General features: G+C 40.5%; 1 protein-coding gene across 4 annotated transcripts in view; it reads right to left on the reverse strand.

Annotated features, from left to right (window-relative positions):
- Window positions 1-12,488, reverse strand: part of Cul1 (cullin 1) — a 70,457-nt gene that overhangs the window by 34,656 nt on the left and 23,313 nt on the right. For 3 of the 4 annotated variants that reach the window (XM_051152457.1, XM_051152455.1, XM_051152460.1), the window contains exon 2: window positions 8,246-8,546. In XM_051152457.1, coding sequence (XP_051008414.1) covers window positions 8,246-8,385 — 140 coding nt within the window. In that variant the 5' untranslated portion in view covers window positions 8,386-8,546. Of the gene's footprint in view, window positions 1-8,245; window positions 8,547-8,658; window positions 8,729-12,488 lie in introns of those variants that run through there. The other variant, XM_051152456.1, reaches the window with a different exon arrangement.

Genomic DNA, 12,488 nt, shown 5'->3' on the forward strand with positions numbered 1-12,488 from the left:
TTTAAATGTAAGTACCTGAATGTATATTTGTGCAACAAGTCTATGTCTGGGGCTTGCAGAAGACAGAAGAAGGTACTGGGTCCCTAGAACTAGAGCTGCAGGTGGCTGTGAGCTACCACATGGTGCTGGGCACAGAATCCAGACTCTCAGAGGAGCAGTCTGGACTGCAGAGGAGCAGACTCTCAGAGGAGTCATTCTAAAACCTGTTTTATAATGTTTAATCTGTACATAAAGACCATGCATTAAGTTTTAAAGGAAAGTAGGGCCGGGCATGGTGGCGCACGCCTTTAATCCCAGCACTCGGGAGGCAGAGGCAGGCGGATCGCTGTGAGTTCGAGGCCAGCCTGGTCTACAAAGTGAGTTCTGTCCCGAAAAACAAAAATAAACAAACAAAAAAGTAGTAAACATGCCACACCTACACTGATAAAGAACAACAAGAACAAAAATTGTGCATTAGCCACTTACGTGGCAGTAACTTCTGTGGAGTATACTGTATCAAGAGTTATATAAGAAAAACAAAAACCTATTTTTAAGTGCATGTTTATACTGAAAACATACAAAGGAAGAGAACTGTTTAAAACAAAACAATCTCCAACCCCAACACACAGGCAGAGCCACTTTCTATCCAGTATAACATATGTACTACCTGTTTCAAAGGCAGAAGAGTTCGTGCAAGGTATCATATGAGCACTAGTCCATGCCAAGTAACAATCTTCAGGGCATCCTTTTAGTGGTGCTGGAGTTGAAGACAGCACTTTGTGTAGCTTAGTACAGACTCTACTACTGAGTTACACATCCTCACACATTTGATGACTAAATATAACAGGTAAGACTGAAGCAGTATTGATGTTTTTGATTTATCAAAATATGAGGGAGTCAAGCTCATAATTTAGTTACTATTTCTTTAAGGTAGAGATAAAGATAAATTGATAAGCCAGCATATATTTTTATCTTGAGAAATGTGTTTCTAAATTTCTCTCCAGAAAGATCACAGCAATGCTCCCATCTGCACTGTAGGAGCTTATCCCACCTCTCTCCCTAGTATCTCCAGCACTGGCTCTAAACATTTCCTTACGCTTTCCACATGACTACATTTTCTTTAAAAAAAACAAAAAAAACCAAACCTCACTATAATCCCTCATTTCTTTGGAAGTCAGGAGGCTGAATATTATCCCATGTTTACTAGCTACATTTCTTTATATGAACTAGTTACTCCCGTTAGAGCCTTAATTTGTATCTGTAGCACTCAGATTGAACCAGGGCCTCACCACCCACCCATGCTAGCAAAGTGCTCTACCATTCACTGTGCTATCTCTTCAGCGCCTTTGTATTTACTTCACAGATAAGTCCTCACTAGTTGCCAAGGCTGGCTTTGAACCTGTCAGAACCCTACCTCAGCTTCCTGAGCAGCTAGAGTTGACATGCCAATAGACTTGGCTGAGCCATTCAAAACTCTGGACAAATACAGATCTAATAAAATGGAAGATTGCACTTGACAAAGTTTGGAAAACTTTCCTCTGTTTAGGCTCATCTGATGTAAGTCGTGCTAGCAAGTGATCAATGTCAAATCAGTGTAAGATTCCTAAAGCACAAGATGAAACACCCAAATATGCTTGTTGGTTTAGATGGTTATTATAAAAAAGAATGCAGATAATCAACAATCTGCTTTGGAAACAATCTATTTGTTCTGTTTGATCTGCTTTTCTGTAATTATTTTCTACAAAGGAAAACAGAAACCTGTGGCAGGCAGGCAGAAATAGAAAGCTGTCACCTACAATACTCTTTCACACCTAAGTGCCTACCTGAGTAGCAACAGTGGCCAGCAGTGAGAAGGCAACTGTCAGGTTCTGCAGGGTTAGGGACCAGCATGTGCTGCATGTACAAGAGCAGACTGCACTGGGTGAGTAATTAGTTATACTAGTCCTAGCGGAACAAATGACCTGCTAAGGTAAACAGCCAGGGCTGAAACACAGATCAGACTCTTAAGAGTTGCTGGGAAAAAGAAGACTTTAGAAAATCCAGCTGAGAAAACTATTTTCAGTTCACAACACCACTGAGAGAAAAGTAGGAAAGGCAGAGTTTTGAGAATTCATTTAATAGGAAAAGGAAGGACATCAGCACAGTGCTGCCTCAGATGATGCTCAGCAAGCCCAACTGCCATATTAAGAGGATTTCTTTCTGAATGCTGCAACAAAGGCTAGGAAGTAGCTGAGCTTTTTAACTTTTTTACATTAGAATTTTTAAAACTAAAAATTTCCTCAGCCCAGAACAGGGCACAATACATAATAACCCTAAGAAATGAACATAAATTTCATTATTTAATTCAAGATCAAAAGGAAAGAATTTTATTTACTCACCTATTTAGAAAAATACTTTTAAGTGTACCATTGTGATTTTATACATCTAAGACAAAATTGATTAGAAGTGCTAAATGGACACTCAAGTTGAAAACAAGGGCTCAAGGCTAAAACTTTTCAGATATCAGAGTAGCAATAAATTATAATTATCTAATTGGCTGTCCTAGACTTGCTCTGTAGATCAGGCTGGCCTCAAACTCAGAGATCCACCTGCCCCTGTCTCCCCAAGTGCTGGGACCACAGGCATGTGCCACCACACCCAGCTCAGTAATTTCTTTAAGCATAGAAAGCTCTACTCCCTCACAGCCTTATAAAAGCAAAAATATTTACCAAAATCAGATTTAGTGAAAAATTACATATGAAGAAATGTTGAGCTGTTGAAATATAGACAAAAGCCTATCAACTTGAACTTGATCCCTGTGAAGGTAGATGGGAGAAGTACCTTCATGAAGTTGTCTTCTGACCACCACAAGCACACCAAGGAAAATATCCTTCCTCATATCATGCATGTACACTTACACAAATTAAACAATCAATTAAAATAATTCCCCAGGCCCAGGCACCTGTAATCTTAGCACTTGGTAGCTGAGGCAGGAGAATCAAGTTTAAGGCTAGTCTGGGCTATCACAATAATGACTTCATCTCAACAAGCAAAATATTTAAAACAAACAAACCCACAAATAGATCAGCAATGAAGTTTTCTTGGTCTCCAAAGTAATGCTGGTCTGCTTTTGTGCACAGCAGAAACCCAACCAGGTATCCTGCTTTACACTGAAATCAGCCTTTTATCTCTATTACAAATAAGCCAGCCACAAGTCAGACCTATCAAGCCAAACCCTGTGAGCCATTTATCTACTCACTGGCAGACTCCATTTGCCTTTTCTCGCCTATCTATGACTCAGCAAGTCTCGAACAGGTTTCTACTCAAGAGAATGAGTGAACATATGGTCACTCAACAACTGGTACTGGATGTGCATAGCAATGTGTATAAACAGCAAATACATGGAAATAACAAAGGCAGAACCGATGAATGCAAAATGTCCATACAGTCAGCCATGAAGGAAATGAAGCTCCACAATGCTAAGTGAAATGAGCAGGCACAGAAGCCATATACTGTATAAATGTTCACAGGGAAAGCCTAGAATAGACAAATTCATAGAAACTAGGTATGTGGCTGCCAGAGAAGGGGGTGGAGTATGGAGAGTCAACTGCTAATGAGAGCAAGGAGCCTTTCAGGGCTGATGAAAATATCCTAAGAGGGCTGGAGAGTGAGCTCAGTGGTTAAGCGCACCTTCTCCCATAGGTTCTGGGTTCAATTCCCAAGCACCCATTTGGTAGCTCACAGCTGGAGTCTGTAATTCCAGCTCCAGTGGATCTCAGACATACACAGAGGTAAAACACACACACACAAAATAAAAGTTAAAAGAAAATATCCTAAAAGTAGACACTGATGATTGTGAAACTAAATATACTGAAAATTACTGCACATTTCTAAAATGAGTTCATTTTAAGTGTTGTGAATACTTCAATTAAGCTGTTACTACTTAAAAAAAAAAAAATTGTATTATTTGTATGTGTGTGCCCATTGGAGGTCAGAGGAAGGTGTTGGGATCCCCTGGGGCTGGAGGTACAGGCTATTGTGAGCTGCTCAATATGGATGCTGGGAGCCGAACTCAGGTTCTATGGAAGATCAGAAAATGCTTTTAACCACTAACCATTTCTCTAGCCCCAAGCTTTTAATTAACACTATTTTCTTAAGACAGGGTCTCACTGTATGGTCCTGACTGGTTTGGAATTTGCTAGGTAGACCAGGCTGGTCTCAAACTGAAGAGAGGTTAGCTTGCCTCTGCCTACTGAATGCTGGGATTAAAGGTGTGCACCACTATACCTAGTAGTCCATAGTTCAACTATTTTGTGTTTATTTTAGTAGAGGTAGGGGAAGCGTGGCATACATACTTCAGCATGCCTATAGAGGTCAGAGGGCAATTTACAGGAGTTGGCTCTTAACTTTCACCATGTAAGATCCAAGGACTGAGCTCAGGTTGTGAGGCTTGGTAGCAAGTGCCTTTATATTAACTGAACCATCTTGTCAGCCCAAAGCTGTTTGTTTTTAAACTTCTTAAATTTTTAAATTATGTGTTCATCTCTGTCTGTATGTCCATAAGAGTGGGATTGACTGAGAAGATCAGAGTCAAAGCCCCTGGAGCTGGCATCAAGTGGATGAGCGCTGGGAACTGAACGCAAGTCTCTGCAAGAGGACTACTAGCTCTTAACTTTGAGGTATCTCTCCAGCCCCTGAAAGCTGCTATTTTTAAAGATGTCCTACAGAATAAATGCACTTAAATATAAAAATATGTATATTATGCATGTACATACATTTTAATTCGGATACAGTTTCACCTATATTTATCTATCTAGGTTATTTTAGTATTCTAAAATTGAAATATTTAAAAATCACATAACATATTTTGGTAAGTACTGATACATAACATATTTTGGTAAGTACTGATACTAACTTTTTTTTTTAAGATTTATTTATTATTATGTATACAGTGCTCTGCCTACATGTACATCTGCAGGCCAGAGGAGGGCACAGATCACATTAGAGATGGTTGTGGGCCACCATGTGGTTGCTGGGAATTGAACTCATAACCTCTGAAAGAGCAGTCAGTGCTCTTAACAGCTGAGCCATCTCTCCAGCCCCCCCCCTTTTTTTTTTTGTTTTTTTTGAGACAGGGTTTCTCTGTGTAGTCTTGGCTCTCCTGGACTCCCTTTGTAGACCAGGCTGGCCTTGAACTCAGTGATCTGCCTGCCTCTGCCTCCCGAGTGCTGAGATTAAAGGCGTGCGCCACTACGCCCGGTTTATACCAATATTTTAAACTTACATCCCAGTATAATGTGCAACTGTAAAGTTCTGGAATCAGTATCAATCTGCTCCATTAAGTTAGCTGAGATTTATTTATTTATTTATTTATTATGTCTCATGTAGTGTATGCAGCCCTGGCACTTGCTATGTTGAAGATGGCCTTCAACTCCTGATCACCCTCATTCTACCTCCTTAGTGCTGGTGGGATTACAGACTACTACTAAGCCTGACTGGTGAGTTCTAATTTAAATTTTATATTTGTATAGAAGAAACCACAAATTAAGGCTCAGTAGTGCACAACACTTGTAGCTCTTGCAGAGGACCAGGGTTCAGTTCCTAGTGTAGAGGAATTTTAATTCAGAACATGGCTGCTCTGGAAAGAGAGCACATCCAAAGACCTAACTCTGTGATCTGGCTGGAATATAGACATGTCTTTAATTCCAGGAGACAGAAGCAAGCAGATCTGAGTTCAAGGCCAGCCTGGTATAGAGAAAATTACAGGTAAAGAAAACCTTAGTCCAGGTGTGCTGGTACATGGCTGAAATCCCAAACAATGAAGGTAAAGTTAGTTTGTAGAAGGAGGCCTCATGTTCAAAAGTGATGTCTAATTTAGTGGTAGACAAAGTAACCGAATCAGAGAAGATGAAACAGAATAGGATATGCCCAACTCTCAAGAGAATAGGGAAGCTGCTTAAAGGAGTAGCACAGAGAATTTGGGGGGGGGGGGGCACGACACACAGCATTACAGAGAGGTTGACGAGAGAACAGGCTAGACACAGGTGAAGATGGAATGAGCCAGAAAATGAGAAGGAACAAGATTAGAACATACAGGGCCAAGCTGAGAGAAGCCAGCTGGAATCAGTCAGCTTGGAGAGAAATTTGAGCCAGGACAGCTGTGTTGAACCAGCCAGCCTGAGCTCAGAAAGAACAAGAAAGGATGAGTTTATTTAGCAGTAAGTCTCAAAGGCTGAAAACATTCTAGGTCTAGATTAGATTGTATGGAGCCTAGAAGCTTCCAGGACTAGGCCTACCTTAGCAGAGACAGAGAGCTTCGGAGACAATTACATCAAGCAAATACAAGTTACTTTTACATTGTAGCATCATTCACTGTGGTCCCTCACAATCATCTATAATCCCAGTTCCATGAAATCAGATGCCCTTTTCTGGCCTCCTCAGGTACCACACATGGATGTGGTGCACGTTACATACATGCAGGTCAAACACTCATGCAGTGAATAAAAAGAAATCTTTAAAAAACTAAAGTTAACTATGCCTGAATGTTGTAACAGCAGGAACTATGCCTTTTATAGCCACATGACCTTTGCAAGAGACAGACTAGTGCTTCACATGCATCATGAACCAAATCCAATGCAATGCTTTTTGAAATGGTTAATCTCTGTCGTGGACTGGCTGAGGACTCAAGATTACCTAAGAGAAGCACCTCTGGGTGTCTGTGAGGGAATTCTGAAAGGATTACCTGAGAAGGAAGATCCACCTCATGGGGAGCAAAGCATCTTTAGACTGAAGGGAAAGAGAAGCAAGTAGAGCACAAGCACTCACCACACTGCTTGCTGTGCACACTGCTGCCAACAGCCACACACTGCTGCCATCACAGTGCCACAATACAAGGGCCACATCTTCCCTACTGTGATATACCTGTGAACTCTAGACACATACAAACCCTTCTTTAGTTACACTGTTTTGTCAGAGCAACTAGAAAGTAACTACTGGGCTCTCTTAGTACTGTGTAATGCAAATAGGACCATAACAGTCAAGCATTTGTTCTTACATGTATCCTTCAAAACTGGTAAAGTCAGATAGGCTTTGTGGATCAGACTATTTCTGATACAACTACCCTACTCTCCTGTAACATGACAGCAGCCACAACGATTATTTAAACCCATTTAGGCCAATACTGCTCATGAAACTTTCTGGAATATATTTTATTATTTAGCCATTGAAAACTTAGAAATATGGCTGTTATCGCTAAGGAGTTGTATACTATAGTTACTCCTCAGTGTTTTTAGGTATGGTGGTTTGAATGAGAATGGATCTCACAGGCTCATATAGTCCATTGTTTCTTCAGTTGGAACTGTTTCTGAAGGATTAAAAGATGTGGCCTTGTTGGAGTAGGTGAGTCAGTGGGAATGGGCTTTGAGGTTTCAAGAGCTCGTATCAGCTCTCCCTGTCACTCCCTCTGCCTCAATTTGTGGGTAAGATATGAGCTCTCAGTTACAGCTCCAGCACCATATTTGCCTGCTTGCTTCCCATCATGATGGTCATAGAATCAGCTTCTCAAACTCTAAGAAAGCCCTCAACTAAAGTTTTCTTTTATAGTTGTCTTGGCCATGGTGTCTCCTCATGGCAATAAAATGAAGAGTAACTTATACAACAGGGTGCACATTACAGGACCTCCCTGAAAGGAAAATCTGAAGCACTACACTATAAAATATGACAATGAATTTGCATAGAATTTACCTGCGTTATACTTTAAATCATCTCTGGATTACTTATAATGCCTGATACAATGTAAATGCTTCACAAAGGTTGTTATACACTGATCAGGGAATAATGACGAAAAAGAGCTACGTGTGTTTTCAAATATGTTCAATGAATCTATGAACATAGAACCTGCTTATCTAAGGGGAGGCTATAAAGTTGGCAAAAGCCCTAGCAGGTAGAAGTGCTTGCTGCCAATCCTAAAGACCTAAGTTCAATCCCCAGACCCACACTGTGCTGGCAGAAGAACTGACTCTTTAAAATTGTCCCCTATGTGTGTGCTGTACACATGCAGGCACACATGCAAGCACACACATGTAAACATCTGCAGGTACTAGCCTGCACCACCATAAATATCTAGCCAAATTACATCTGCTAAAAAAGAGAAGGGTAAAATGAACTTGTGATTTTATTACAGATAAACAAGGAAAAAAATATGACATAACATTCTTAATAATTTAAAGAGCATACCACTAAATTACCAAAACTCTAGACACCAACTGAAGCCCAAGCAAGAGGATACGTGTAGAGCTCCATGTATCTGGACTTTGCCATGCTTTGTCTGGTGTACACTTGCTGAATTCCGGCTCTGAGGTCATCCCAGATCTGGTCAAGACCGATCTGCTTCAGTCCATGAGGATTCTGACTCCTGTTCGATGACATTGTGAGTAATGTTCTGAAGTTGTCCAGTATAGCAATCCTTGTTCAAGATACAGCTAATTCTCCATTAGTTGAAAATAGACAATATCATTCCAAATTTATTCACAGTAGCTCAGAAAGAATGTTCTTTAAGTGTAGAGAGTAAAACCTCATCGCAGGCAAACCTGAAGAAGAAATAACAGAGGACTGATCAATTCTACTTTCTGGGATCAGTAACAGGGCAACACGCAATGTGTGGCTTCAAACGTTCTACTTTCTACATGGAAATAAACTCACTGTATGGTATGGGTGTAAAATATGTTTAGACATTTCATCCAAAGTTATGTAACCATTAATGTTCCTGAAAAAAGTTGAGAAAAACAAGCATAAGAGACCACTGTCATTCTTTACCTTCTAAAGTCAAAGGTTGAAACACAGCACTGGACCTATATAATAGTTAGACAACTCTAAAGAAGACACAGTGGAGAACACTTAGGACACTCCCAGAAAGACAGGAAGAGCTAGCTAACAAGTAGGAAATGCAGTGCAGTCTCACTAGTTGCTTGTCAGTTTTAGGAATCTTTGCTTAGCACTTGGCAAGAAGCTAACAGTGGCAATAACAAAGATGAAAAGGACACAGGGCTTTCTTTTTACAAGGGAATTTAAGAATTATAAAAATTTATAATGTACCTTGGATTCAAGAGTACTGGCTTTGGGCTGGAGAGATGGCTCAGAGGTTAAGAGGGCTGCCTGTTCTTCCAAAGGTCCTGAGTTCAATCCCCAGCAACCACATGATGGCTCATAACCATCTACAATGAAATCTGCTGCCCTCTTCTGACCTGCAGGTGTTACATGCATACTAAATAAATAAATCTTAAAAAAAAAAAAAGAGAGAGTACTGGCTTTGAAGCTCAGCACACACCTTACTAAGCTTGAACTTCCTAGCCTGCAAAAGGGGGGCAAACTACTTTCCTTACATGGCTGTTGTAAAATTTAAAGAGAACATATATAGAGAATATTAGACAGTAAATGCTTACAAAATGGTTATGGCATCATTAATATGGAAGTATTGTAATAATGTGGTTATTATTTCTAAGTGTATGGCACTACTTCAAAACCTAGTTTGTAATGCTTCTGATGTTGGACCAATATTGGACCAATTAAGGGCCTTATGAAATATCATACTGAGGCCGGGCGTGGTGGCGCATGTCTTTAATCCCAGCACTTGGGAGGCAGAGGCAGGCGGATTGCTGTGAGTTCGAGGCCAGCCTGGTCTACAAAGAGAGTTCAAGATGGCCAAGGCTACACAGAGAGACCCTGTCTCGAAAAACCAAAAAAAAAAAAAAAAAAAAAAAAAGAAATATCATACTGTATTTAGCTGGTACTTTACAATGTGCACACACTTTGGAATTGTTTATGCGCAACACATTAAAATATAGAGGTTTTAAATACATATTTCTAAGAGCAAATCAAAAAACACTGAATTCTTTTAATGGCGTCATAAAATAAATGTCAACGAAATAAATGAAATAAGATATGCCAGTACAGGCTGCCAGTCTACAAACTGAAGCCTGAGATTCCTCAAGTCACCCAGCACACCACTACTCCTCATCAAAATTACAAAGGTCCATACAACACAAGGCCCTTTTAAGGCCCTAGTTGGTCAAGCATATAGGTTAAGTGTGACTACTGAAACTTCAATCATCTCTAACATTTATATTGTGAGCTAAAGAACTGAAGTTTATGAAACCACATCATCATTCCTATCCTAAAAGGATTTTCATATATTCAAATGTGTGTGCTCAATTATGAAATATAATGCAAAATTCCTTCAAATATAAAGAAGTGTTTCCTACACAGCTTCAACCTTCCTTTTACTCACCTTGGGGGAATCACAGTCACACCTCCATTTGATGATAGTCAGCATTAGAGCATTGCTACCATCTAGCAGCATCAACTCCTACACCGGGATCCCCCGTCACATCTCTACTATTTCCCCATGGAGAACTTAAATTTGTCCAAACTAGAATCAACTGTGTAGTTACTTCTAATTCCTACCAGCAATGGAGGAAAATATTCTTTAGCACCTGAATTCATTCTGCATGAGTAGCCCATCTTATAACTGGGACATCTTTCAGGACTCTTGCAAGGATTCTGATACAGGAGGCTATTAATGCAGTCAAAGACACTTCACAGCAATTTGCTCTCTGCTATTTCCTCTTCCAGTGACCATCACCATTTCTCTAAACTGGACTCTCATACATCTGTCCATCTGTACCCAGCTGTCTCTTCTTAAAGCAGCAGAGCCTGAAACTGTCATCCTAATTCCAAATAAATGGTCAATCCCCAGAACCACATGGTCCTGGCAAACTTGCCTGGCACACGACACATTTTCTATTCCAACGTAAACAATATGCTTGGCACATGTATACTCAATGCAGTGTTTTGTACTCTTCCGTGTGTATGTGTGTGTGTGTGTATTCTGTGCCTTAATTTCTAACTACCTGTTCCCTTCTCTAGTTATTCATACTGAGTACTGAGTATCTAAAATTCATAATTAGTCAGAGGTCCTCAAAGATTTCCAAGTCAGTACCTGTCTAAGTGGGTAAGCGTAAAGAACAACCTTATCTTATACTTTTTTCTATCCTTCCAGAAACCCAAACCTAAGTCTGAAAGGAACTGTAAAACATAAGCACACTGCAGAAATGTCTAAAGGGCAGATTACAAGTTGGTATGCTGCCAGTATAGGTAAACAGACTCAAGCTATAGACATTTGTGAAATAAAGAGCAGAAAGCCAATTGGGTTGAGAAGGTGACTTGTGATTGAGGCCATAAAAGCCAAGGCCAACCAAGCAATGAACTCTGTCATTTCTTCACTAGGCCTTCAAACTTGCAGGGACCAAGAGAGTAAGGTAGCTTGCAACTAAAGCTAACCCTGTATTACTTAACTCTGAGCAGTCTCTCCACACAGGACACCTCAGCAAGTTAGGGCTACCCACCAGACGGCTCCAACAGCCATAAAAGACTGTGGCTTTAGAGTCTGCCAGCCTAGATCATGTGTGTGCAAATTCAAGTGTGTGTCCCTTAACCTGCCTTTACACCACCCAATGCTGGTGAGATAAACTGACTGCAAAATTAGAGCAGTAAAGTAGAATATTGGTATCCACAAATGACTGGCTTATTGTCACTGTTAATTTTTCAGAAATACACTATTTTACCAACTACACACCCTCTATCTTGTAACTAAGCCATCAAAAACCTGAAAATTTTAACAGATTCCCTAAGTCAGAGTTCAGACAGTTTTAAGAAGTAAAAGTTTCTTATCACACATCCAGAAGGCTTGAGAACTCTCCAAAATTTAGTTAATTTCAACTAAATCTTAACAAGACACACTTAGGAAACAGGGCTGTTTTCAAGCACTGCTGGCATGATAGGATTACCAAGGTGGGTGACAAATTTCCACAAGTTTTAGAGAACACATCATCTGCAGATCTGCTACATAATTTGGGAGTGTGTTCCCAAGAGCCTACAGATTAGGTTGCCAGTGAGAGAAATGATGCCAGCTAAGGCAGCTATAGCCCCTTACCACTTCAGTGTTCTCCAGGAACCCCAGCCATACAGGCTCCTCCAATTCCTGGAAGATGCACAAGTCACATATTCCTGATAGGCAACCAAGGAACAAAACATCACCAACCAACGGCAAAGATAGAAGCGGAGCGGTTATACCTTCATACACGGCCACTGGCGAATGAAGCCTATGTAAATTACACTAGCTTCCAGTCTTCACTCTTGTCCAAGAACAACAGAATGGAACACAGCAGTAAAATAAACAGGTCTGGGCCAGGCGTGGTGGCCACACCTTTAATCCCAGCACTTGCGAGGCAGAGGCAGGTGGATCATTCTGAGTTCAAAGCCAGCCTGGTCTATAAAGTGAGTCCAGGACAGCCAAGGCTACACAGTGAAACCCTGTCTTGAAAAAACAAAAACAAACAAACAACAACAACAGGTCTAAGAGACGAGGCTGTATATTCATGGAGGAGTCCACTCTGTAAGACCTGACTATCTCAGCTGCATTAACTTAAAGGTCAGAACGCTGTGTGTGTTTCTTCATTACTCCTCTGAAAACT

Source organism: Acomys russatus, chromosome 10 (assembly GCF_903995435.1).
Source record: "Acomys russatus chromosome 10, mAcoRus1.1, whole genome shotgun sequence".
In the NCBI taxonomy this organism is placed as follows: domain Eukaryota; kingdom Metazoa; phylum Chordata; class Mammalia; order Rodentia; family Muridae; genus Acomys; species Acomys russatus.